Source organism: Gobio gobio (assembly GCF_949357685.1).
Source record: "Gobio gobio genome assembly, chromosome: 15".
NCBI lineage: Eukaryota > Metazoa > Chordata > Actinopteri > Cypriniformes > Gobionidae > Gobio > Gobio gobio.
The window spans coordinates 33967354-33994720 of record NC_137108.1 but is presented as its reverse complement, the minus strand read 5'-3'; the positions used below and the strand labels follow the sequence as shown (position 1 = coordinate 33994720).

The 27367-nt window shown below is 38.6% G+C and overlaps 3 protein-coding genes across 4 annotated transcripts in view; all 3 read right to left on the bottom strand.

The window, feature by feature from the left end:
- Positions 1 to 6700, bottom strand: gja9a (gap junction protein alpha 9a). Of its 2 annotated transcripts, none has more exons than XM_079836636.1 (2): positions 6485 to 6700; positions 1 to 1845 (listed from the first exon to the last, which is right to left on the bottom strand). In XM_079836636.1, the coding sequence occupies exons 1-2, from the start codon at positions 6532 to 6534 to the stop codon at positions 327 to 329; spliced, it is 1569 nt and encodes a 522-aa protein (XP_079692762.1). In that variant the 5' UTR covers positions 6535 to 6700; the 3' UTR covers positions 1 to 326. The 2 variants fall into 2 exon arrangements, with proteins under 2 accessions (XP_079692762.1, XP_079692763.1); XM_079836637.1 differs by lacking the exon at positions 6485 to 6700 and adding an exon at positions 6274 to 6414.
- Positions 6701 to 10918: 4218 nt separating this feature from the next.
- rhbdl2 (rhomboid, veinlet-like 2) lies at positions 10919 to 20204 on the bottom strand. The gene is made up of 8 exons (XM_079836435.1): positions 20179 to 20204; positions 19209 to 19428; positions 18382 to 18530; positions 13658 to 13770; positions 12889 to 12989; positions 12721 to 12781; positions 12548 to 12609; positions 10919 to 12360 (listed from the first exon to the last, which is right to left on the bottom strand). The coding sequence occupies exons 2-8, from the start codon at positions 19422 to 19424 to the stop codon at positions 12178 to 12180; spliced, it is 885 nt and encodes a 294-aa protein (XP_079692561.1). The 5' UTR covers positions 19425 to 19428; positions 20179 to 20204; the 3' UTR covers positions 10919 to 12177.
- Positions 20205 to 21608: 1404 nt separating this feature from the next.
- The window catches only part of akirin1 (akirin 1), a 30054-nt gene continuing 24295 nt past the window's right edge, over positions 21609 to 27367 (bottom strand). Inside the window, exons 3-5 of the mRNA XM_079837144.1 lie at positions 26805 to 26939; positions 26599 to 26670; positions 21609 to 22048 (exon numbers count right to left, since the gene is read on the bottom strand). Coding sequence (XP_079693270.1) covers positions 22038 to 22048; positions 26599 to 26670; positions 26805 to 26939 — 218 coding nt within the window. The 3' untranslated portion in view covers positions 21609 to 22037. The remainder of the gene's footprint in view (positions 22049 to 26598; positions 26671 to 26804; positions 26940 to 27367) is intronic.

Sequence of the window (27367 nt, the reverse complement as noted above, 5' to 3'; positions counted from 1 at the left end):
AACATTACACCATTTTGAGTTCTAATGCAGTAAGCACTCAAAAAGAGAAATGTTCAGATGGGAACAAGGCATACACATCAAACATACAATCCATTGTCCTGTATTGTAGTCATACTACTATTTTTAATGAAGTATACTGATATGTATGTAAAAGGAGAGCGTAAACAATGCATCAAGGTGTGCCACCACTTTTTAAAATTGAATATAAAACTTGAGATTGCTTCCGTGCTAACAACAAGGTTGTAGATTTTAATTTTACAGTCACTCTGGTCAATTTCCATCAATTTATAACTGCAAAAATGACATGGCTACCATCTGAGTTTTTCTCATATCTGTAAGTCTGTGGGAGCAGCTCGCCTGCTACTGGAACTGCTGGCCAATGAGGCGCGATGGCTCGGTGATGCTCGTGGACTATGCCGTGACTCCGAGCTGGATTCTTCTATTGATTCAGGAGAGGTGGGCCTGCTCCGCTTGGAATCAGACCTGGACGAAGTACGTGCCCGCACAGTGGCGTAGGGACAACGGGCTTTAGCGCCTTCCAGGGAATCCAAGTCTGAGCCATTGCCTTCTACAACCGTTGAGCAGTTCCACGGTGCGCTGACCTTCCATGGCTTCTTTCCCACGCCAGATGATGAGTAAGAAGATTCTCTGGGATGGCTAGATGAATCTGAAGTCTTGGACTCCTGCCCTTTCTTGTGCGGAGGTGGAGGGTGGACAGAATCTTCCCCCTCTTCTTGCTTCGGCGGCGTGATGGAGTTGCAAGGTGGCGAGCGCGTGTCACTGCTGGTGTTGTTGGAATTGCTGTTGTGCTCTGTGGGACTGTGCTGCAAGTACTTTGGTCCATCAGAACCATTTTTAGCTGGCAAATCACCCTGAACGGGCAAGAAAGCAGAGGATGGGTTAATCAAGGGAGGGTAGACGGTTCCATCAGGTGGTCTCTCGAGCAGAAGGTTGTACCCACTGGGTGCAGATGCAATGGTGGCTTTGCGGCCAGTTGAGGTGCCGATGCACGTCTGATGGACCATAGAATCTTTCTTCAGCTTGTTGGAATAGTAGCTGTCATCAGGATCATCTCTCAGCTGTGGGTAGTAGTTCAAAATGACCTTTTTAACCTTTTTGTAGCCCAAGTGCATGATCTCCAGGATGTTGAGAAACAATGAGATGGCAGCTATGCATTGCATGAACACCATGAAGACGCTTTTCTCAGTGGGTCGAGATACAAAGCAATCCACCGCATTCGGGCAAGGCTCACGCTCACATTTGTACAGCGGATTTAGTTGAAACCCATACAGAACATATTGTCCGGTCATGAAGACCACCTCCACGGCAGAGCGTGTGACTATGTGAGCCACGTAGGTGCGCAGAAGGGACCCCCTCAACGGAGCTTTGTTCAGCTTCCCTTGGTCGATCTGGCGGAGCTCACGTTCTATTTTGCGTCGTACTTCCGCCATCTCCACGTCCACAGCCTCAAGTTCGCGTCTCAGTGTCAACTTTTTGCGCTGTCGCTCTTTCTCGAGGGCACGGAGGCGGTAGAGGGCATGGCCCATGTACACCAGCGAAGGTGAAGACACAAAAATGACCTGCAGCACCCAATAACGGATAAGGGAAATGGGGAATGCTTTGTCATAGCACACGTTGCGGCAACCAGGCTGCTCGGTGTTGCAGATAAAGTCAGCCTGTTCGTCATTCCACACATCCTCGGCCGCCACCCCAAGCACCAGCATGCGGAAGATGAAGAGGATGGTCAGCCAGATCTTCCCCACCATGGTGGAGTGGATATGCACCTCCTCCAAAATCCCGCCAAGGAAGTTCCAGTCTCCCATTTTCACTCTGGCATTTTTGAGTCTGTTAAGAGAGGAAATAAGAAGCAAGAATCATGAAAATGGAGAGTAAATCGAAAATATTACCCAGTATATTTGTATACATTTTTCAAACCTCGGAAGTAATAACATAACAAAGAGACAAAAAATGTATGGCAAACCAAAACAACTGAACCAAGATCATAAACTCTCCATTTCGTCACCTTCCTAAAATAATTGCCTAAGTCATTTTTCCAGGTTTCTCAGAAAACACAAAAAACTGAACCAATAATTGAATATATGATATTTATTGATAATGTCACTCAAAAAGTTCATGTCAGAAGATGACTATTGACATACTAATAACAATGCATGTCAATAATGTAACATAACAGGAATAAATGACTTAGGCAGATTTTTGAACATGCCTTTGTGACTTAGGCCATTTTAAATGTTCAACCTCCCGAAACTACTAGTGTCGCGGAGCGGGAGTGTTACGGATACGTGGTGTTGCCATAGACAATAAATTAATTAATTTGGTAAACAAATATAAACAACATTTATTTATACATCATACAACTATTTACAACACTAAAGAGGTTGGCTTTGCTTGAGTTGTTTCTCCGGATTTTGTTGCTTTTAGGAAAAAAAAACCCAAATTTTTGCCTGTTTAGGTTCATCAACTTCTCCATTGCATTTTTACCACTAAAGTTACTACACGCAAATCCGTGTTGTTGTTTTTTTTTGGGGGGGGGGGGGGGGGGGGGGGGGATATTTCAGGGCTCAATGCTAAGGATTTTTTTCAGGGGTTCAAATTTTTACTTGCCCTGCCAGAATTTTCACTGGCCCCACCACAAAAAAACTGATAAGTAAAATAAAATAGACCTAGTATTGTTTTTGAGCCATGTAAGCTTCATAAATAAGGTTATGACTCTAAAAACTAATATCCTAACTCATATAATTTTTTTATTGTTAAAGACAGTCAGTAATAAAATAAGAACAAATAATCAAATTACGAGCAAAAGCACAAATAAAGTTAATTTCATGTAGGTCTAAACTAGATTTTCAGGTACAAAAATAGTAATCAAATGTAAAATATCACTGCATAGTCTCCATAAAATTATATGTCACTGCATATAAATATAGATTAACTATATATGGGGCAAATTTTGATTTCTCTGATCTACATTATGCGCATTTTTAATAAGTTTGAAGGCCAAAAAATTAATAATAAGTACCTTTCAAAACCATGTCAGTGGGCACAGTAGATTATTTGACAATACCACCCTAAAGATGAGCTCTGACTAGTCTTTTCATTTTCGTCTTTCCCTGAAAAGGGTTGGGAACTTTTTTTGACCAAAGAGCCATTTTTTTTCTTCATTTTTGGTAAATGCATTTTTCCAAAAGAGCCACAGTAAAAAATTATATAAAATTATTATTAAAAAGCTTTTTTTTTTTTCAATAAAATGTCAACAGTAGTAATTATTAGGTCCATAACTAAAAACAAACAATTATGCAGCAAACAAAAAATAAGTTGCAATATGGAATTAATTGTGCAGGACTTTCACTGTGAGGTTGACCAACTGATGAGTATAAATCCTCTTGGTGTGTGTGAACGCCCACAGTGCTTACATCTACTATGTTTATGTGAATACTCGACTTGGCATTTTGATATAATTCTGTGTTTATTTGGCCGTTTAGGCGCGCAACCGAAGACAAAGGCTAGTGCGCGTGTCCGTTTGTCCGTGTTGCGCTCGGAGCTAGCGCGCGCACAGCATCCTGTCAGAAATTCAGTTGTCTTTCGTGACTTATCATGCTTCTATTATTTATTTTATCATGACACTCGCGAACAGCACTGAACACACAACTTTAATATTATTATCATAAACTTGTCATTAACTTCGGTAGGCTGTACAACAGGGTAATTGTAATTGGCTGCTTTTTTCTGCAGAGAACGGATCTCTGTTGATGTGTGTGTCTAATCTTTTTATCGATCATGTTAGTAAATGTTAGATATGTTGGTAAAGTGTGAGAGACCTGGCGAGCCATAGGTTCCCGACCGCTGCTCTAGCCGTTCGCGGATTTCCATGGTAACTCACTGTTAGAATTGTGACAGTTTTACCTGATGGCTGTGGCCGCGGTGCTGAACCAGAGAACGCAGCGCAGCGATTAATGCATTATGACGTCTGATAATTCCATGTAGCCTGTATTTGCCAGGAGACGAACAATAATTAAAGTCTAATAACAATATTTCGTGCTGAAGGAGACGGAGCTGAGCTCCAGCAGGGTGTGTTGTGGACCTGAGGAGGCGGAGCTGCGCTCCGGTGCGCTCCGGCCCAATTTAACCTCTGGGTAATACATTTTACAACCAAAAAGATTACATAATTTCTCGATGTTCGGTAGCCTATTCAAATCTTTCTTAATTAGATCATGTAATGTGGAAAAAAGACAAAAAGATGAAATATTGTTTTAAAAGAGTTAACTAAAAGCCTAATGCTAGCTTTATTGACTTAGCTATTTTTCTTGACAAAAATGCTGACTAAAAAGACAAAAAACTATGCCATATTTATAGTCTAGCTAGCCTATAGTATAGTAAACCTCATCAGTTACCAATAGGGGGTGAGCCCTGAATCATGGAAATAACTTCAGAGGTTGAGTAGGTTTTTGGTCTTCTTGATGCACCTGCCATCTTGAAAAGCTTGTAAAATTGCCTAAGTCAAATTACCTTTTGACTTAGGCAAAATAAAACGGCCTAAGTCACACACTTGACATAGGCCATTATACTACAGGGATATAATTGTATGATCTGTTCAACTGAGGATGTGGAGGATTTTACCAGAGGTGGCCAGCATCATGAGGAGATGACTTAAGCAAAAAAATCATTTTTGTCAAAAAATGACTTTGGCAATTATTTTAGGAAGGTGACGATTGCAAGCACTGAAGAATCTCCGGTATTAGGTATAATTTAGTCCCCCTTTTTCTGCCAAAACACCCCTGATCCGTCAAGGCATGGACTCCACTAGACCCCTGAAGGTGTGCTGTGGTATCTGGCACCAAGATGTTAGCAGCAGATCCTTTAAGTCCTGTAAGTTGCGAGGTGGGGCCTCCATGGATAGGACTTGTTTGTTCAGCACATCCCACAGATGCTCGATTGGATTGAGATCTGGGGAATTTGGAGGCCAAGTCAACACCTCAAACTAGTTGTTGTGCTCCTCAAATCATTCCTGAAGCATTTTTGCTTTGTGGCAGGGCGCATTATCCTGCTGAAAGAGGCCACAGCCACCAGGGAATACTGTTTCCATGAAAGGGTGTACAATGTACATGGTCTGCAACAATGCTTAGGTAGTTTGTACGTGTCAAAGTAACATCCAAATGGACCCAAGGTTTCCTACAGACCATTACCCAAAGCCCTTGCCTTCTTCCCATAGTGCATCCTGGTGCCATGTGTTCCCCAGGTAAGCGATGCACACGCACCCGGCCATCCATGTGATGTAAAATACAATGTGATCATCTGACCAGGCCACCTTCTTATATTGCTCCATGTTGGTGCTTTCGGCGGTGGACAGGGGTCTGCATGGGCACCCTGACTGGTCTGTGGCTATGCAGCCCCATTCGCAACAAACTGTGATGCACTGTGTATTCTGACAACTTTTGTATCAGAACCAGCAATAACTTCTTGAGCAATTTGAGCTAAAGTAGCTCGTCTGTTTGATCGGACCACAAGGTCCAGCCTTTGCTCCCCACGTGCATCAATGTGCCTTGGTTGCCCATGACCCTGTTGCCGGTTCACCACTGTTCCTTCCTTGGACCACTTTTGATAGATACTTACCACTGCAGACCGGGAACACCCCACAAGAGCTGCAGTTTCGGAGATGCTCTGTCCCAGTCGTTTAGCCATCACAATTTGGTCCTTGTCAAACTCGCTCAAAACCCATTTTTTCCTGCTTCTAACACATCAACTTTGAGGACAAAATGTTCACTTGCTGCCTAATATATCCCACCCACTAACAGGTGCCGTGATGAAGATTCACTTCACACTATGTTATGTTATGCCTGATCGGTGTGTATATAAGAATATGGGTAATCAAACAGTTGTGTGGCACCATTGACTTCCATAGTCTGGAGAAAAAAAAATACTATGGAAGTCAACAGTGCCCCACAACTGTTTGGTTACAAACATTCTTCATAATATCTTCCTTTGTGTTCAGCATAACAAAGACATTTATACAGGTTTGGAACAACTTGAGGATGAGTAAATGATGACAGAATTTTCATTTTTGGGTGAACTATCCAGTTAAATAAAATTATAAACGTTAGCATAACCTATGGACAGCAACCTCTCTAAACGACTTACTAAATAATCAACATGCAAACATGCAGTACTAATGCAGTCAATCAGTGCCATGCTGTCAAGCTGTCAAGCATCTTTTTGTTGAAAGTAAACATAGGTAAATAAACTGAAGCACCGACGTACCTTAAACAAATTGGGAGAAAATGAAGTAAGTCTTCATTGTAAAAGCGACTCAAAAGCTACTCCGTCGCCTACTCTTTGTTAAGTACAAAAAGCTAGACTTATGCCATTCTGCTTATCGTTCGGTCTCGACTAAACACAAAACAAGCAGTTCTTCTTGGTGCCAACTTATAGGCATGCAGGAGAAATCAATGCGCTAGCCGATGTCATTTACCTTACAGCAGTATGGACAGAATGCTGGTGCTTTAAATCCCCGCGGGTCATACAGGCGCGATGAGGCCGCCAAAATATTTAAAAATCGTTGGTGCCCTGGACATCTGACACAGCACATCACCTGAACTTTTGTGACCCAATCTTTACTCTCTGTTGCCACCAAAAGAAGGTTTCCAAATATTCAGGGGTCTGTTGGCAAGCGCACTGCTTGTATGTCAGTGCGTCAATAACCAGTACTCCACTATAAATATAAAGGGAACACTGAATTGATTGTGTATGCCATGCGTAATGATAAATCCCCCTTCTGTATGAATTTAAGGCTCTGCTACACTTGGTGCCCGCTTCATGCTCTTGTGCACCAGCTCTTAATCACAGAAGACGGTCTTACATTTTTGATTGCTAGTTAACAACCATTAAAGAGCGATTTTATTGCTGAATTGCAAAAATAGCCCAACTGTGTGCGTACGGTGGATCTCAACGTTTTGTAAAGAGAAAAGGCCTGTTGGTTCTTTTAACGACATAAAAACAAAAACAATGACTGACATTTTGAGTCTAATGTCGAATAAGACAGCAAAAAGTTGTTTATTGTTATCTATGATAGGGATCACAGCTTAGCACAATGCTTCTAATGACATTTGGCCACATGTTGGCAGTACTTTTAGTAGTCAATACTGGGAAGCAATCAATCGGTCATGTCCGATTTCATACTCTGCTGGGTCCAGCCCAATGTAATTAAGTTGCCTCTGCTAGTTGTGGAGATATTTTATTCCATTTAAAAGAAATCAATGGTGCGACCCCATTGCACTCGCTGTTGGTTGGTTTCATCCCCAGCCTGCTATTTTGGGGCATATCAGGCAAGCCCGATTTAACATAGTGAGTCTCTTCATTACACAATTTGATTTAGACTAGGCATGATTTTAATGAATAACTAAATTAAATAGTTGAATATAGCTTTGGTATTTTAAAAATAGAAGCACATCAGGTTAGCTTGAATGCATTTCATGCTCCCTTAAGGGGGAAAAAATCTTAACAATTCAAACATTTTATGACATTTGGTGCAGGGGGGATTATGGTGTGGGGTTGTTTTTCAGGGGTTGGGCTTGGCCCCTTAGTTCCAGTGAAAGGAACTCTTAATGCTTCAGTTTTAATTTTGGACAATTTCATGTTCCCAACTTTGTGGGAACAGTTTGGGGAAAACCAGTGCACAAAGCAAGGTCCATGAAGACATGGATGAGCAATTTTGGTGTGGAGGAACTTGACTGGCCTTCACAGAGTCCTGACCTCAACACCTTTGGGATGAATTAGAGCGGAGACTGTGAGCCAGGTCTTCTCGTCCAGCATCAGTGCTTGACCTCACAAATGCGCTTCTAGAAGAATAGTCAAAAATTCCCATTAACACACTCCTAAACCTTGTGGAAAGCCTTCGCCGAAGAGTTGAAACTGTTATAGCTGCAAAGGGTGGGCCACCTCCATATTAAACCCTACGGATTAAGAATGGGATGTCATTAAAGTTCATGTGCATGTAAAGGCAACAAAAATGTTGGCAATATAGTGTATTAATAAAAAATAAAAATAAACATTTTATGCATTTAAACACCATCCTTGTTCATTCCTAAAGATAAGTTACCCTCTTGTTGAGCCATAAAAGTACATAAAAAACAAGCAGCATTTGAGCGAGGTTCAAGCATTAAGCCCTTTAAGCATTTAATGTCTTTTGCATTTAATGCCTTTAAGCACTAAAGTAATTAAAACTGAGAGCTCAAGTGAAATGAAGTGATAAACTGACAAAATGTAATTTGAAATGTTATAATAGTGATTTTATAAAGAGTACATATGAATTATAGAACAATATTACTATTTTAACCAGCAGGTGGCAGTAGAGGATCAGTAATTGGCTCACTTTAATTTTTAAAGTGTCTGTTTTTGGTTTCAAAGTACATTTTCCATGTTAAATCAATTAAATGTGCTTAAACACACCACACACACACACACACACACACACACACACACACACACACACACACACACACACACACACACACACACACACACACACACACACACACACAAAACAAAGTAGTAAACCTTGACAGAAATGTGATTTTTAATGTCACTATAATGATTTTGAAATGTTTAAATATGATTTTATATGAAATAAAACATTGAAAAGAACAATATGAATGAATGAGCCAATGAGTGGTCTTTTGCTGATATCTGGTGGTTTTAATGGGGAATTTTAGGGAATGTGCTATTAAAATAAGAGGAACAGTTATTTTTAAATGTTATAGAGGCACCTATTGCCCGATCTCTTAGAAATTGTGTCTGCTTGTTTAGAGTCATATGTCACATGTACTTACCTCTTTTTGAGAAGATCTGAGCATTCATTGAGGAGTTAAAGGCTTCCGGGGACACTTGATCAAGGCCACATTTAGATATGACCCTATTATAGTCATTCAAATGCACAAAAAAAAATTATTTAGAATAATATTGTGCACGTCCTCAGCTAATTTGGTGAAGTTTTGCGCAGAGCAGACCATTTTTCAGTCACTTAATGGTCATTTTGCATAGGATAATATAGAGCATTTTTTCACCTTTATAAGAGTTAAACCACCATTAATGGCCCAAAGTCCATAAAAGTTTGCTTCTTTGGGATCACGTGACGCATGTGCATGCCCGATTTGGTGAAGCTGTATGCAAATCAGGCCGGAAGAGTGCCGCTTTCAGCCATATAATGGGATTTTCCACTGAAATACATCATTTTGACACCTTTTTAACCTTTATAGCACTACCAAGTGGCCAGTCGCTGCGTCCTTTTGTGCTGAGTTTGGTGAAAATATCTTGTTCCGTTGACGAGTTATGGCCAATTAAAAAAAAGTGGCTCCTCCCACCTCGAACGTTTTGGCGGCCCTTAGGGACCGTGAACCCAAATTTGCACTTTTTTTTTTGATAACTTTTGACATTCAGACTCCAGAGAATCTTGCTGCGCTGGTTTGGTTCCGGTCGTGGAAAAAGCCAAAATACCCAACATTTTTTCCAGGGTGACGAGCCAATCCGATGCATGCTTTTTGTCCGTCTTGAGCCGATATAAGACACTTGAGCCCATGCCTAACGCTTTAGGAGTTATGAGCCATTTTGTACTTTTGCTCTCTATAGCGCCCCCGTCAGCCCGGTCGGGGCGTGCCTCGGTGACGCTGGTAGTCGGTGTGAGTTAGCCTGGCGTGGCCATACTCAATTCTAGTCAGAATTTCAAAAAAAATTGTGGGCGGGGCTAAATTCGGCTGGCATCCAGGCTAGGTGTGAGTACTACCAGCCCTGAAAGTTTCAAGTCTCTTCGACATTACGGTTTGGTCTGCCCTATCAGTTTTAGATGGAGAATGATACATCATGGGAAATTTAGCAATTTCAATAGGCTTGAACCCCTAATAAATAAAATATTGGAATTGTCACTATAACAAAATATATTCACACATTATTTGAGTAGTCTGTTTTTGGAAGGCATAATTTAGTTTAAGACAGTTTTTCTAATGAAAACTTTATCTAACTTAATCTAACTTTTTGAGCTTAATTCGATATTTATATTCTCTACATACACACCATTATACTGTACAGAGACAGTAACAGTGACAACAGCTATTAATCATATTAGTTGGGATTAGTCAATACGTCCATTGTAGAACATAATGACCATAAGGCATCCATATATATATAGATGACTGGGTCAGATCATCTCCAAAACTGCAGCTCTTGTGGGGTGTTCCCGGTCTGCAGTGGTCAGTATCTATCAAAAGTGGTCCAAGGAAGGAACAGTGGTGAACTCGGCGACAGGGTCATGGGCGGCCAAGGCTCATTGATGCACGTGGGGAGCGAAGGCTGGCCTGTGAAGTCCAATTTAACAGACGAGCTACTGAGGCTCAAATTGCTCAAGAAGTTAATGCTGGTTCTGAAAGAAAGGTGTCAGAATACACAGTCCATCTGCTGAATTTTTAGCATAATTACTTCAGTCTTCAGTGTCACAAGAAATCTTGAAAATATATATTTTTTTATCTAAAAATAGAACAAACTATCTGTTTCCCGAAGTCAGGGGAACGTCCCTGGTGGTGCCCGATCGGCATTTCTGTTAGTCAGGGAAAATAACTGAACTCTTGATGAACATTTAGTTGAAAACAGCCCCAGACATCAGTCAATTATGTTCTAAAAAAAGCACAGAAATAGATTAATACATATTATTCCAGGAGGGATTCACAACCCAAATTCTGGTTTGTATTGGAAAGTTCTGCTAGTCATAAATTTACTTAATTGATGTGATTGGTCAGCAGAGTGAAAAATCAGCCTGAAAGCAACCTCTGCACATCCTCAAATGCCCGTTGAGGACTTGCAGGTCACATCAGGTATAAGATATTTCTGTAAAAAAAAATTACATTTCATGCATTGAATACTTAATGGAAGATATTCAGTTTATTATAGCACAAGTGTGAGGACTAGAATAAGGTCCTTATATAAAAAATATATAATAGGATGCTTATTTGTTAACTTAAGAAGAAAAAACTAAATAGGAGTCTGTATCAGTCCTTTTAACAAACTTTCCTTGCAGTAAACACACTGTATGAAGGACTCCAGTGAGCACTGAAGTGCCATGAATATCAGACATATTTGTAATGAAAATTGATTTTTGTGAACTGAAAATACCTGGAATGTTCTTTTTAGACTGGCAAGAACACTGTATCCATATTGGCTGGCAATCAATGATTTGTTTTGGCTGTTACCATCAGCTAATTAGAGCAAAGGGAACGGAGGGACAGAGGACAACATTTGTTTTGGGATGCTTTATATGTAAACTCACTTTACCTTCAGCTATTTGGCATGGTACAGCATTTACCTCACACACAAACTCCAGAATATACCAGTACATAAAACAACTATATGTAAAGAAAGTAAATACAATTCATGGATAACCTTGAATGAACACATTGGTTTTAAAATGTTAGTGCATTTTATTCTTTAAAAAATAACAATTTTGACAATTGCCATCACATTTCCAATCTAAACACTTCATATGATATGATAATCATGGACAAGTAACTGTAGATGCCTGTCGTTAGCATTGCATTGACACCATTTCCTATTGATGATAGGTCAATAACTTATGCACTACAATACCACATTTAAACTACGTTGTTGCAACCTCAAGTTGAGGTCTGTCCACTTGCTGATCGGTGCTGCCCTCTACTGGTATTATTAAGACACTTTCAATATTCTGAGTAAGAACGTCAAATTTCTAAGTAAAAAACTACTTGGCAGGTATATTCTTTTTGACCACAAAGCTCATTTTTGGCTCCCTTCAAATCAATTAAATTCAATTAAATTGTTTAGTCATAACATCGGTTTGTATGCCAGCTTGTAAAGGGCTCCATTTTGTGAAAACAAAAGAAGTGGTCTCACACAAAAAAGGTCAAAATATAAATTTTAAACGTTTCTTTGTTCCTGAGAAACTGCATTACTCGAGGTGTGTTTAAGCAAAACAAAAAAGGGGAATATTTGAATGTAAAATCTACACTTATTTACTTTAGATATGTATGGTGTATTAGCATACGACCTTAAGATTCTTGTCTTACGGTTATATTGACCTGAGACTTGCTTCTTTTAAGAAGCCATGATTGTCCATAGTGAACTGATGCATGACTTCTACCATGCTCCTCACGCGGGGGCTGGGGACAGGAAGATGTTGAAAATGACAGCAAACAAGAAGAAGGCAATGTATCCAACAATGCACATCCAGAAGCGTGGGTCCTTGAGGAGTGCTTTATCATAGTTGGTGAAAAAAACATAACCAATGGTCATGCCTGCTACACCACCACCAATATGGGCCACAAAAGAGACCTAACAAAAAGAAAGAAGTATATTATCATATAATGAAGTGCTAAAACTATATTCAGAGTGAATTCTTGTGGTAAGACCTATTTAAGCTTGTAGCCTAAATCATTCTAGATGAGTATTAGGTATTCTGTTTTAAATACTGGTTTAATATATGGTTTATGATTCTGCTAAGGTCTTAAAACTGTCTCACCTTCATGGCAGTATCATGGACAATGAACCTTCTGTAAATAGCAAATCCAACATCTGTTCCAACTGAAAAAGAAAAAAAAAAATTTTTCATTTAAATGCTTAGTTTATCCAAACATCAATAGTAGATGTCAAAAAAGATACCAATAGTAGAGTGAAAAGTGAAGATTGACTCACCAATCATAACAATTATCAGAATGCGAAACACTCCCAGAAGAACTCTCATCTCTTTGAAATTCTATAGGAAAAATAATTTTTTTTTTATTTGGGTACTTGAATATATAATCTGAATATGATTTTTTTTTTTTTATGAATCACATCAAATATTACTCTAAATCTACTCACCACCACAGCATTCATGAAGTAACCTCCCATGAGGGCATACACACCACCAGAAGCACCCACAAGAGCACTGAGAGGATCAAAGATGGAGCTGGCGAGAGAGCCTGAAAGAGCATTCACACATATACACACATTCCATGATAATATGAAGATTTGGATCAAAATTATAAAACAGTCATAATATTTTTCAACTAAAAACGTAAAATCAGCAACTTCTCAATAATGAGTGAATCATGTCTAAAGGTTTTAAAGTTTTGAGTGTTACCATGTTCTCACCATGTTATTACTTTATTTACCTTCATTACTTCATTCCCTTTTTATTAATGAAAAAATATGGAGAAATTCTTTTACAGCAAAACCAGTATTGTGCAATAAAAAAATACTTGTATCAATATTTATGAGAAATTTTATTTGAATGAGAATTTCCAGTATGGACTCCATTGACTTCAATTGATTTAATTAAATTCATTGAAAATTTTGACTATTTGGTCTATTAATTTTTGCTCTACAATCACACTAAGCATAAATAAACAGCATCATTTCATACAGTTCACTTTTGGGACAAAACAGACCCCTAAAAATTTAGTCTAAATGGTTATATATCTTATATTTTTTGTTTATAAGAGATGGACCCAAATGCAATAAACATTATTACTTTAGTGTTGTCACATAACATGCAGTAACTGTTTGCAGTCCAAACAAATATTGTATTGCAATGTGAGATATTGTACACTGTATCCCAGTAAGAACTACTGAAATACACAAAACCTACCTGCGAGGACTCCAGCCATATAAACCATTCCCACTTCAAAGCCCTTATGCACCAGCTCCAGGGGAATGCCAAGAAGAAGCTGCATTAATAGGTTTCCCATGATATGCTCCACCCTAAATGAAGAAAGATGGTCGGATATGTTAATGGTTAACATTATATATATTATAATGTATATATATGTATGTATATGTATATGTATATTATATATATATATAAATAAGTGGTGGCCATAGATAATTTTTTTTAACCCTTTGACTGTCACCCCCCTTTTTGAGAATACACATGAAAATGCACTATCCAAACTTAAAAGAATGCTTTGGAATATAGACCAAAGTTTGGTCTCGTTTTAAAGACGACATTCTGCAGATTATTGCTGAAGTGAAAGCAATTCAAAATATGAAAGTATGAAATAGTTATGGAAGTTTAAATTTACTGTGAATGAAAAATACTGTACTAAATATTTTTTATTTCATATAAAATATATATTTTACAAAAAAGAATTTACTCTAAAATTACTATAAAATCAAAGCCATATGTCTAACCAATTTGTGTTCCAAATTTGAAGTTGATATCACAAAAATTGAAGTCCCCATGAGATTTTGTTTAGGGTGCTGTACCAAAAATAGCCACCGGGTGTCATTCAAATTCCATTTATTGTTGTTTTGATGCAGTTTCCTGTAAATTTCTGTCCAAATATTACTTCCATCACAAAACAGTCACCAAATATGGACCCTTGAGACTCAGACCTTTCCGACAATATGCGTTTTGTCAAGATTGGAAAAGATTTTGAATATAAAGTAGTTAAAATAATTGTTGTAATATGAAACATGACAGCGCCCACTAGGGGAGGAGCCCACTAGAATAATTTAGAGTAACGTTTCCATGGCAACACAATGTCCGATTTCAAAACGGTTTTCACAGGATGAATTTTGAGATTGTAAGCTTTCAAATGATACCTAATTTGTGATAATTACTTAAATATATGATATGAAAAAAGGCGATCAAAAAAAGAGCACCAGGCGTCCCACCTGTGGACGGTGACAGTTAAGGGGTTTTAATCTAGATTAATTCCAAGATAAATCTAGATTAAAATGGCTCATTTGAACTCTGCCGAAGGCATTCAGAATGTGTGCTCGTAAGTGATCGTTTGTCTTTTTGTAGTTTGAATAATAAGTAACTTCTGTCCCTTTAAGACTTGACGCACGAATGGATACCAAACACTGTTCCTGTGAGCTGGTTACGACTGTGTATACGTTAAAACTCCCCAAGATGGGCATTGAGACATTTTTGAGTGTATTTGACCATTAATAAACAGGAAAAAGGAGCTCATTTTTGCACTTGTATGTCAGAGGCGGCTTTATTACGGTATGTGTGTGCGCTTCAGATGCGAGCACGAAATCTGCGGGAATTAGTAGAATTAACGTTATGTGCAACGGAATTCAGACCGGTCACACCAATACTAACAAAAGTCCAGCAGAACACCCGATTCGCAATGTTCAGAGGATTAAACGGACTGAATGAGAGGAGGCAGGGGTGCGTGTCAACTCGCTGTCGGTCGGAGAGGAGAGCGCAGCTAATATCGATACTGTAGAAAATGAGTATTGTATAGTTTCAGATATTTCAGTATCGATACATCGAAATTTTTGACAACACTAGTAGGCATACACACAGGTTCGAAGACTTGTTCTCTCGCCCCCTACAGTGCAAATCGGCTAGGTATACACATACATTCACGCTAAAATATCAAGGTGAAAGTCATCATAGCTTGCGTAATATAGACCCAGCTCCCAACCCAACTTTGAGAATAGATTAACGGCGATTTTTTTTTATCGCCCGATAAGAGTCTCACGTTAACGCAGCACGTTAACGCCGATAACGGCCCACCACTAATAATATATATATTAAAGGTTTAATTAGGGTTAGGGTAGGTAATTTTGGAGAGGCTTAGCAATAGCAAGCAAGCTTTGAAAGCATGAGATCCCACCCTCCCTTCAGAGCGCTGTCCAAAGCCACGCCTCCTCCAAAACACATGAGCGCGCACAACCAGAGCAGAGTCTTCAAAGCGTCACAAGACGAGAGACGCCGTTAAATTACCTCATGTCTCAAAGCACATAACTTTACTATAATAATGAACATAACTTAAAGAGCCCTGACTTGTACCACCTGACTGCTGAAGATTTATTTTAGCATTGATAGTGTTGCCACAAATGCATAAAGTCTGAGGATGTAAACAGCTCTGAATAGAACTTACGGTTACGACCTGGCGTGAACGCAGTATAAACTTGTTGCTTTGGTCTGTAAAACGAGGCTACTGTGTGGTGCTCGGTAGCTGTCGGTCTACAACTCTGCATAGCCATAGGCGTTAACGCTTCTCATTTACTTTGAATGGGAGATGTCATACGTTACCGAACTGAATTGTGGGTTCCGTTGCGTCGTGTCACTGGGTGTGCTCGTGGCAACATTTTTAAATGTTTCAAATGCCAATGCAGACATCAGCCAATCAGATCGCCAATGCAAATACCCTAGCGCTGACCCTGGCCAATTGCGTTCATGCAACACCGGAAAAGTAATGTGATTGGCTGTTTTTCACTATGATGGTTGTGTCAGCACCAGCTTCAGACATGCCCACCACCAAGCGTCAACACCAATGCCCTGTGTGAATGCAGTGTTATGGAACGTGCTGATGACGTGTGATGTTGATTAATACATAGGTTGATAGGCAGGTAGGACATCCTATATTGCATTCGGACCACATGCAATGATTGAACAAACATTTTTGGGCCCTGAAGATTGGCCTATATGTACATGTTTTAATATTTAGACCACATCTACTATTGATTGCCATCAGAATGTGAAGAGAGTTCCAGACAGTATAACAAAAAGTGTTTATGAAAAACATTGCCTATCCTACCTTTACCTTTTCTAGGGGACCTATTAAGCGCATTTTACAAGATGTAATTTAAGTCTCAGGTGTCCCCAGAATGTGTGAAGTTTCAGCTTAAAATACCTCACAGATCATTTATAAATCCATGTTATAAATACCCATTTCTGACTACAGTCAAGAACAGGCTGTTTTCGTGCATTTGCCTTTAAATGCAAATGAGCTGCTGCATGCCGCCCCCTCTCCACACAGTTCCTGCCTCAATCGGATTCTCTGCCAAATACTAACAAGACATCTGCTAGATTTTCGATCACTCTCATGGATAGCTTAGTACTTCTGTCATCATAAAGCTATATTACTCTTCTAATGGATCACAGACAACTGTGTCAGACGTCAAGTCTCATGAGTAACTTCTCTTTCACATTTTTGTTGGGTTTAAACTGTCAAATACACACCAAGGGGCTGTACCATGATGGTAGTTTAACAAACTCAGGGTTACAGGATTAGTTTCGAGTTGACAAAACCAAACCAATCTATTCAGGCTTTGTTGGTCCCATGATGCTGATCATCAGCTTTCTCTGTCAACTCAAGCTTTGATCCTGAGTTTAGCTGTGACATCAGCAGTGAACAGCCAATCACAGGCTGTGGATCAGTGAAACTGAAACTGAGAGAAAGCAACGAAATTGATTTCTCTCTTCTGCAGAATATTACATGATTGAAAATATTAAGAATTTAAACAAATTTACACAGGAAGAAGAAAAGAGTTGTCTATGAAAGTGGACAACTTAAAGAAAAATCTTGCTTAGTCAGTGCAAGTAAAAGTTATGAAGTTAGTTTAGTTGATTTTTATAGCTTAATTTATTGATTTGAAAGCTTATTTGTATGGCCTTAACTATTTTAATTATGTGCCTATTAATGATTGATGAACTAAAATGATACATGTGTAATTGCTTAAGGGTATGATAATTACATAAATTATATCCAAGTCATTCAAAATTATTATTATATTAAATAAGCATTGTTAAAAGCCAGACACGTTAGTCTTTAAAAACCATTTGATATGTAGTGACCTATAATTTGGAGTAGAAACAGGAGGAGTGACTTCATTTTATCAGAGGTGTGTCACTTTGCTCACAGCTGATTGGTCTAATTTCAGTTTGAGATCTATTATCCAGAACATAACCTGCCCTGGTGCAGGTTAGCCGTGTAGCGTAAGTTACTATGGAGATGAATACTGCTAAAAGCCAAACCACTTTAATGGTACCTTAAACCCAGGATTGGCACAAGCTAAGCTTAAACATATCTGTCTAGCCAGCAAAACCGGCTTCACGGTATAGGCCCCAAGAGTCTTGTTCACTGTTGTCGCTTGCGAAAAAAAATAGTGGCACTGTGGGTGGAAACGTGCAGATTAAGGGACGGTAAGATATTATAATAAGATCCCCTTCCTACGTCAGAAGAGGAGAGAAATCTGAGCGGCTGGTTTTTTCACAAGCTTGCAGAGAAAGGCTTGCTAAAGCAAAGTTACTGGGTTGTCCTTTGTGACGTTTTCTGGGTTGGTAGATGCATCAGCGACCGTATTATAGCACTTAAAAGTCTGGTTTTCACGATATATCTCCTTTAAATACCAATAAGATGATGTCTGATACAGAAATCAATTTGATGTATTATTATACAGTGGAACTGGAGTTTAATAAATGTCACTAAAATTAACTTGTATTATTTCATTTAGGGTGGCAAGGGGCTAAATACTTTTTCAGTGAGCACTTTTATGTACAACCACAAATCTCAAAATACAGAGTAATTTTAATAAAATGAAGAAAAGTAGAAAAACAAATCCCCTTACCCAGCATGTACAAACATGTAGGAAATAAACCGCCATGCATCCTCACGCTGTTCAGGCTTATAGGTAAGTGGACTTTCCCAGATCCCTACACCCAGGGTTATCCACTGCTTCTGAGGCTTCCATACCGCATAGTAGATAAACACTCCCAACTTTCATTGAAAAGAGTTTTGAGAGACAGAAAATTACGTCAATGGCGTTCATTTCTATACTGCAGCAGAAAAAGTTCAGGTTACAGTAGGAAAGATGTTGGTTTAGCAGTGTTTAACTCATTTTTAGAGACATAATTTTAGTTTAAAAAAAATTGTAAATTAAAACAAATATAAATTGTGGTAAAAAAAAAAAAAACTCTTTATAAGGTCTCAAAGTTTATTTATTTCCATGACATTGGGTTTCAGTGACTATGTCTATTTTAAGGAATGTCCATAGAAACCAGGATGAATCTGGCTTTTCAAACACTTTGGCTAAGACTTGCCAAACAGGAATGGAAAAGTGGAAAGCTAAGCTCAAAAGTTCTTTCATAGTGAGACATCCCAACTAAAACGTTCAGAAATTAATGGAAATGTACTGGCTGCAGCAAACAGGTTTTTTTAATTTATTTTTTTACAAAGAATAAACAACCAGTCTTACAGTATTTACAGTATCTGGTCTCAAAACCTAGTCTGTTGGCTGCAGTTTCAGCTGACTGGCCAATTAGATCAGATAAAGCGTAGTGGTGACAGAAACAGTTCAAAAGTATTAGAGAGCCAGAAAGATACAATTCCAGCGGTGCAAAGGTTGATGTGTTGCTAATAAAAAATAAAAAAAAAAAAAAGCATTTGATTGCCTACCTCCGCTAAGCTGATAAGGATGATGAAGATTGGTGGCGGGCAGCAGTTCGCTCGTTCCAAATACGTCTCCCGTAACTCCTCGGGAAGCATCCATTTAGAAACATTCGAATGTATCTTTTCTACCCTGCCAAGTTTTCTCTTTGAATTTTGTTGAAAACCACCTTCATCATCCTCCACTGCAAGACCACCTTGCTCTTCGATGTCATTATCACCCATTTCTCTTAACAATGCAAAACAAAAGTGTAATTTTTGGATTAATTGACAAGAATGACCCAAGAAATTGGAGTTTTTGTTTAATTAGGCTATCAGAAAAGTGTTTAGTAATCTTTGAAACTCCAACAAATCAAAAGCAAACTTAAAAGAAATATGTATTTCAAAGCTATTTAGATCTCAGCTTCACATGCTTTTTTTGAGAGGCTCGCTCTCTCTTCCGGAGTTGTTGGCTCTTCCTGCATAAACAAACTCATCCTGTATGGAATTATTTACGAGGTAACTATAGGCTATTCTTTTAATTTTAGAAACAACTTTATGAGGAAAAAAAAAACTAGTTCATATAATGGGTGATTTTTATAGCCTAAGTGCTGTTTATGCCCGAAACTCTTTTGAGTATAGACAATTTGCAAACTCAACTTACCCTTTCTTCTGATCCACCTCGCGCGAGTAGGCTACAAGAGATTTCTATAGGAGCGCGCGCCGACCAGAGCTCATTAATGTTGTTGGTTATTGAAATTATAATAAGGCAGCCTAATAAAGTCTATGTTTTAAAAATACTAAAATGAACAAAAAAAGTCGTGTGACCACCGACTAAAAGACGCTCTCCCTGGACGATAATTACAGGCTTCATCCAGCTTTTCCGGTTCCAGTCTTCCTTCCCCTTGCTCCTAAATGGAGGTTCTGCAGGATCGTTTTATGTTTACTTTTGTTCAAAAAAAGCAACCTCTGACCCGCCAAAGTGTGGTAGACTCTTTACCTGAGCTTCCGCAAACCGCCACACCTGAAGTCACGTGATATAATTGTTTTAAACATGTCGTCCAAATGATTATACACGCCAAAAAACGCTATATTCTAAACACTGACAATTAACCACAAATAAACAGACAAAATATTTGAAAATACATAAACTCATTCAAAGAGAATGATAGCATCCTTTATGAGCACTAGATGTCACCATTTCTAGTAAAATAAACATTCGGGTTTCTTAAAGAGAGAATTCAGACAAATGAAATTCTGCTCGTACTAGTTTCTAAACCTGTATGAGATCCCATATGTTTTTTGTTAAATGATTTTCTATTTAAATGTAATTTTTTTCCTGTGATGGCAAAGCTGTGATACTCCAGTCTTCTGTGTCACATGATTATTCAGAAATCATTCTAATATGCTTATTTGGAATATCCATTTTTCTTTTTCAGGAATCTTTTATGAATAGTTCAACTGAAAACCATTCATTTGAAATGAAATCTTTTTTCTAACATTATAAATGTACCAAGTCCTGACTCCTGGTAATGTTTTTCTATGCAATGACAATAAAATGTGACCAAACATGACAAGCCTTTAATAATAAAATAATAATAATAATAAAAAAAAGTATAAAATAGTAATTTACATATCACATGCACTATATTCCAAGTCTTCTAGGCCCATTCAATAGCTTTATACAGGGAACAGAATTATAAATGTTATTCACTGATAATCTTTACATCAAGTGAGGATGTAAAGGGATAGTTTATTTAAAAAAAAAGAAAATTCTGTCCTTTACTCACCCTCAAGTTGTTCCAAACCTGTATACATTTTTCTTCTGCTGAAGACAAAAGGAAGATTTGGTATGGAAGAAGAATTTGGAAGAATGTTTGTAACCAAGCAGATGTCGGGAGCCACTGACTAGCATAGGGGGGGGGGGGGGGGGGGGGGGTCAATGGCTGCCGAGATCTGCTTGGTTATAAACACACTTCCAGATATCTTCCTTTGTGTTCAGCAGTAGAAAGAAATCCATACAGGTTTGGAACAGCTTGAGGGTGAGTAGAGGACAGAATTAAAATTTTTGGGTGAACTATCTCTTTAATGGAATACTCAAACACAAGAATTACATTTCAGTTAAAAACAAAGACTTGATTTAATTCTCACACAAGGCTATCATATGACTCCAGAAAACTTACAACTTATCCCATGAATGACTTTCATGGAGATTTATTGATTTTTTTTTTTTTTCAAGGTTTAACTTTAGTGCAGCATTGTTATTAAATCCATTAAAAAAAGACAATCTATGACATTTAAAACGTCTGTTCCACAGCAGAAAGTCATAAGTGTCAGGAAAGACATGAAAGTGAGTAGCTAATGATAGAATATCCTATACAAGTTCATTACAAATTATTTGCAAGAAAGAACAGAATCGATACAAATGCGGACTTATCACAGATCTTTTATTTGTCAAAAAAGAAAAAAAAAAAGGTTGGAGTTAAAAAACAGACTGAAGGATAGAGGGAGAGTCTGGTATATCTGCTGCAGGTCAGTCACATTACATTATACAGAGATGATCGCATCAGCCAAGCTTTTTTTACAGCGGTAGTTTGACATCTTTTCCCACAAATTCTTAGAGAGATTAAACTTCCTTAGAATGCATCTAGATATGCATGTTTGGTGTAGGGCCATCAGTAACAGTTCAGCAATAAAAATGAGTTAAATGTGGATAGACCATGGCACCCAAGCGTTTTAAAGGGGGGAAGAAAAAAAAGAAAAGAATCAAAAGTGGAAGGAGGATATTTCAAGTGAAACGAAGGAGGTTGGTTCTATAGCAACCTGCCGAGGGGTGGCTAGTACCATCTATAATGTTCTTCAAGACACATCTGAAAATAAAGAGACAATAATCAGCATTTGGACAAAAATGGTACTTGAAATCCACAAATATTTTCAACTGCAACTAGTGCCGGGCGGTATACCGGTTCATACCGAATACCGGTATTTATTTTTGTTAGGATATGAATTTTGATTATACCCACTGATCTATATAAATGACTGGATTGCTCTTTGCGTTCTAAACTGCCATCAGGCAGTGAAGCCACCGGAAGCCTTCGAGCGGCCATCTAACTATTCCCTATTAACAGAGGGCTTCATTGACGTACAGCCAAAACATTGACCTGAAAAATCGATTTGCAGCATCTCAGTCTCACAGGATTAGTTTTACGATACATGAATGTAAATTAGTTACTTCAGATGTTATCTGTAATGTTTATGGTCTTTTTTGGTCGTATATTGAAATCGACACCGGTAACGTAACTTAACTAACACAAAAATATATTTCTTTATGCATGTAATGGATATTGAGCAAGAATTGATTTGAACAGCTTATATAATAAATATTAATACAAGCCTCTATATTGCACTATATTGTATTACAACTCAAAGTTTGCCATCATCTTGGAAACAAAGCAGTCAGCGTTATCTGCCCGAATAAGTTGGGCGTTTTATTTCCTGATTGAGCAACATCTATTTCAGACTCTTAAAGAAATGTATGCCGTTTGTTTGCAGAGTATAAGTGTTATACGAGAATTCCATAAGTTTTATGTATGCCATGTTATTTATTTAATCATCATTTAAATCATTAACTGCTTCAAAATACATGCTGTTAACAAAATCATTGAAACATTTGTAGTTAGCCTAGGCTACTGTATGAATAAAAACAAAACTACAGCACAACACTAGGGCTGTAATCTCCCAGTCGATATGTTCTGACTCGACCAAAATTCTGATTGGTCGATTTTTTGCCGCGTTCATTTAATTAGTTTTGCCGCGCCGCGTTCATTTCATGACAGTACAGATCCACTTTCGCGGCACGACTGAAGCATGGTGTTGTGACACTTCCCCTCATGTGTATGTTGATGGCCGTTCCTCAAGTTTACCGCTATGGGCGTGCGCAAGTCTTTCGCTGGTCCTTTGTTTTTCATTCCCCGCTGGCTTAAACGCACGCCCATCAACATACACACGAGGGGAAGCGTCACAACACCACGCTTCTGTCGTGCCGCAAAAGTGGATCTTTTCTGTCAGTTTTGCCCCGTTCATTTCATCAGGTGGAAAGCACAAATTGCTAATGGGGGTGTTTTCAGAGCACCCCTGTTTCACAGGTCTGTCTTCTTGTTTTCACTTTTTTTGGATTAGCCCAACTCACTGAAGAAGAGAGACCGATTGAAGTACCGGTAGGCTAGTTTGCTGTATTTATTTAATTGTGAGCGTTTCTGCTCTTGGTCTGGCTTGTTTAATAAATATTCCTTTTTTATTAAAGAGGACGTGCCTTTTGTGTTTAAGAGTAAAAGCTTTAAGTTAATAGTCTATTCGTGTCTCAGCCACGAAGCTGAGCTGAGCTCATGTTCGAGCTGCACAGAGCGGCTAAAATGATAGTGTCTGTCAGTTATTATAATGCATATGACAAACACAATTGTCTAAATTATGTGGCATATTCCTCAAAAGTTTTTGTGATGATATCACTAGTTGACAACATAGTACTATATTTTGGGAAATCATAGGCTGTGATATTGCGCAGGTGCACGTGATGCAACGCTGTCAGAGCCGACAGACTTGTGTGTCAGACTCATTTCAGTGCAAAATAATCAGCTCAAAAACTATTTAATATACTGCAAATAGCCTACTAGCTTTTTATGTTTATTTACAAATTAATTTATGCAGACAACAAGGCCACCAAGTACTGCGCACAGTGCGCAACGAATTCATTTAACGTTTTTTTAGTCGAAAATTTCAGGACTTCAGTCGACCAAGATTTTCTTTTTGAAATTACAGCTAATGACAGCCCTAGTACAATGCGATTTCAGGTTGTGTTTTCAAGACATACTTCAGCGTATCACAAATGTCTATGCGCAAATTGTCTCGTCCATAACTTTTTAATAAGCAGGGGAAATTCCTGACTTTAAACGAATAACTACTTACATGCTTACGACGTTTGTGTTGTGTACAGGGAGACTTCAAATATAAAAATGCTGACTCGTTGGGCAATGTTTTCTCAGTAAAATCATATCATTTCCTATTGATTCAATAGAACGCGTGAGCTTACTAGGGAATACCAACATGGCGGCACGATGGCGTCACTTTTTATGACGTCATGAGCAATCCAGTCATTTATATAGATCAGTGATTATACCACAAAACCGGTATATGCTGCTTAATGTTTGGAACGCGGCGCAGCGCATAACTGTTTGAAAGGGGTCCCGTTTCACTATAGTGAGAGCACAGCTGAGATAGCATTACAGCCTATGGCTGAATCCAGAATTCACAATCTAAAGCCTCAATCACTATTCCAACTATGAAGGAGTAAATGAAAACGAGTAAGTGAATTCGGACAGCCGTTGTGGGTACATCAGCTGTACACTCGTTATTGCAGTGCAATGTGAGATTGAATGAGTGCACTCAACGTCCACTATGGTTTCGGACACCACTACAAATTTCAGATTCAGCCCTTGATTACAGCAGAGAATTAAAACTACACACGGTCCGCGAGAGAGAGCAGTTTCTGCACGGAGCGTCGTGATGAAATTAACACCGTTCTCCACATGGATCATATAGCACATATATAGACCGAAGCGAGCACGTTTAAGTTAAGTTTTTATGGACCCACTTCATATACTCTAGTTCTCCAAACATGAACCAGCAAGCATGTATGCGCACATATTTCATCAGGTCTTCTTCAAATTAAATGTATGAGAAGGACACTGATACTACAGCCGTACGTCTGATCACGGCCACGATGACACAATAGATTATTCTGCTACACGTAAGACAATGATGTAAATTAATAAATAGACTGACAATTCAAAGAAGAATGGGCAAAAATAACTGCTTTATTCTTTCTGTGTTAAACTGATGCGTGTCATTTGTTCAGACTGTAGTGCTCTTAAATGTATTGCAAATATTCTTATGCTGCGTTCACACCAAACACGAATAGAGCGTCAAAATCGCGTCTAGTTGGACGCTTGAACATTTTGAATCCATTTGCGCGCATCCACAGCGAATTGGATGCGCGTATAAATTGAGCATTTGAAGCGGAATAGACGCACGCGCGTTTAAGGCGCTCCAGGAGAAATATGACATAAAACACCACTCTGCCCCTTTTCATTTTCATTAAAAATATATATTAAACATTAATAGCTACACAAATGTGGTCCAGGCAACTCCTACATTATATTCACTGCATGTATATTTAAATATCCTTAAAAAATTAATTTATGAAACTTCTCTTTGCCCTCAGTCAAAACGATTTGGCAGACAACAAATTATAGACTCATGACACCAAAGATCACCCGTTTGATCCACACAAGACAAACCACTACAGGACCGAGCCAGCGGCAAACGTCAGAAGGACTGGCCGAGGAAAGGCTGGTCTCGACGGGGTTTATGAGCGCTGAGTGCCCGGTGATCGCCTGGATCTCACAACTCCAAAAACGCAAGATTATAATTTTTTTTTTAAATAGGCGCTCGCTTTATAAATAAACCACATATGAGCTTTAAACAACTACATTATCACCTGAAAAGGCTTAACTACCTTTTGTGACACAGTAGTATTTTTAAATTACGCAGGGTTTCTCATCACATCACTTTACCACGTGACAGCAGCAAGCAGGCTCCTGATTGGTTAATGCGGCGCAAATTGATGGCAGAGTTCAAATTTTTCAACTCGGGCGTCAGATGCAAATTCGCTTCAAACGCGTGAATGCACAAAAAGCACCATTGGCGCGTAACGCGCAAGACGCTCAATTTGCATCATTTGCACGAACTGGACACGCATAATCGCGTCTATCGCGCCGCAGGACCTCCAGACGCACTTCAACGCACCTTTCCATTGACTTAACATTGAAATCACTCGCACCTGACGCTCTATTCACATTTGGTGTGAACGCAGCATTAGACCTTTTAAATACTCTTCCGCGTTTCTCCCTCGTTTTGGCAGTTTGTTGTTATATAGGGTTTGATTTTTTTAAATGATTAAGGTGCCCTCAACTCTGTTTTTTTTCTCTCTGTGGTCATATTTTAATATTTAGGTGTCTGTAATGAGTGTGTTGCAGGTCTGTGTTTTATTGGTTGTCTCCCCACATCATTTTGTGGGGCTTTGCAAACCTGTATTAACTCTAGTGTGGAATTTTTCTACAATATTCACTCAATAGGGCATTCTAGGTCAATCTACTGCAGTATTTCCCCTCTCAATTAGTAGAAAATGTGGTTACCACCTGGTCATGCATAGGAAAAAAAAAAAACGTAATATACCGCAAAACCGATATAATTTAGAAAAATACCGTCATATACATTTTTGGTCATACCGCCCAGCACTAACTGCAACAAACATAATTTAACAGAATGTTAATTGGCTGCTTACAGAGGAAGTTAATATACTTACAGCTTGCAGGCCTGGCGCCATATCTTCGCATAATCTGATCCTGTGTGAATTTCACGAAGGACTCATATTGTTCTTAAGGGGAAAAGGAAATAAAACACAATTCAGCCATAAACAAACAAGAAAGTGGTGAAACCAGAAAACATGACAATGTAGCAAATAATAACTCAAAGCTAACACCACTGTGTGGAATCTGCAATTTGTTGTACCTGCAAGCTTTGTATTCAGTATCTGTTCGTACTCTTCACGGATCTTCTCCTCGTGATCTTTGATAAGGCGCTCACACAAATAGCCAACCTGCCTCAGTGTGAACAGTGGCTGATCCTTCTTCAATGATGAGGCACCTAAAAACAGACAACTCTGAATATCCATTCTTGACCATGTCACTTTACATTCAATTCACAAAACTACTGTTCAAAGGTTTGGGGTTGGTAATTTTTTTTTAATGTTTCTGAAAGAAGTCTCTTATCCTCACTAATAGAGTTGGGAATCAAAAGTCGATTCCAATTCTGGAATCGGATACTTGCTATAAAATCATCTCATCGATTCCTTTGTGTGCATTCTGTGCCACACACACACACACACACACAAAACGTGTGCATAGAAAGCAGTCTCATACTGAACGGAAAAAATGCAGACAAATGTCAAAATATCCTTGTACAGAGTCAGTTATGTCTTAATGTTGTCAAATAAAACATGTTAAATGCATAAATCTTCACTCTGGGCGACTAAATAATATCTATCATTAGCCATTGGCTAATAAATGCTTAGA

Bases quoted from the DNA above. Each gene is read 5' to 3' on its own strand.
- gja9a (XM_079836636.1), bottom strand. From the start codon at position 6,534: ATGACCCGCGGGGATTTAAAGCACCAGCATTCTGTCCATACTGCTGTA. The intron at 1,846-6,484 runs GTAAATGACATC...CTCTCTTAACAG, and splicing joins TCTGTCCATACTGCTGTAAG to ACTCAAAAATGCCAGAGTGA.
- rhbdl2 (XM_079836435.1), bottom strand. From the start codon at position 19,424: ATGGGTGATAATGACATCGAAGAGCAAGGTGGTCTTGCAGTGGAGGAT. The intron at 13,771-18,381 runs GTAAGGGGATTT...TTCTTCATTTAG, and splicing joins TACATGTTTGTACATGCTGG to GGTGGAGCATATCATGGGAA. The intron at 12,782-12,888 runs GTGAGTAGATTT...TTTTTCCTATAG, and splicing joins ACTTCATGAATGCTGTGGTG to AATTTCAAAGAGATGAGAGT.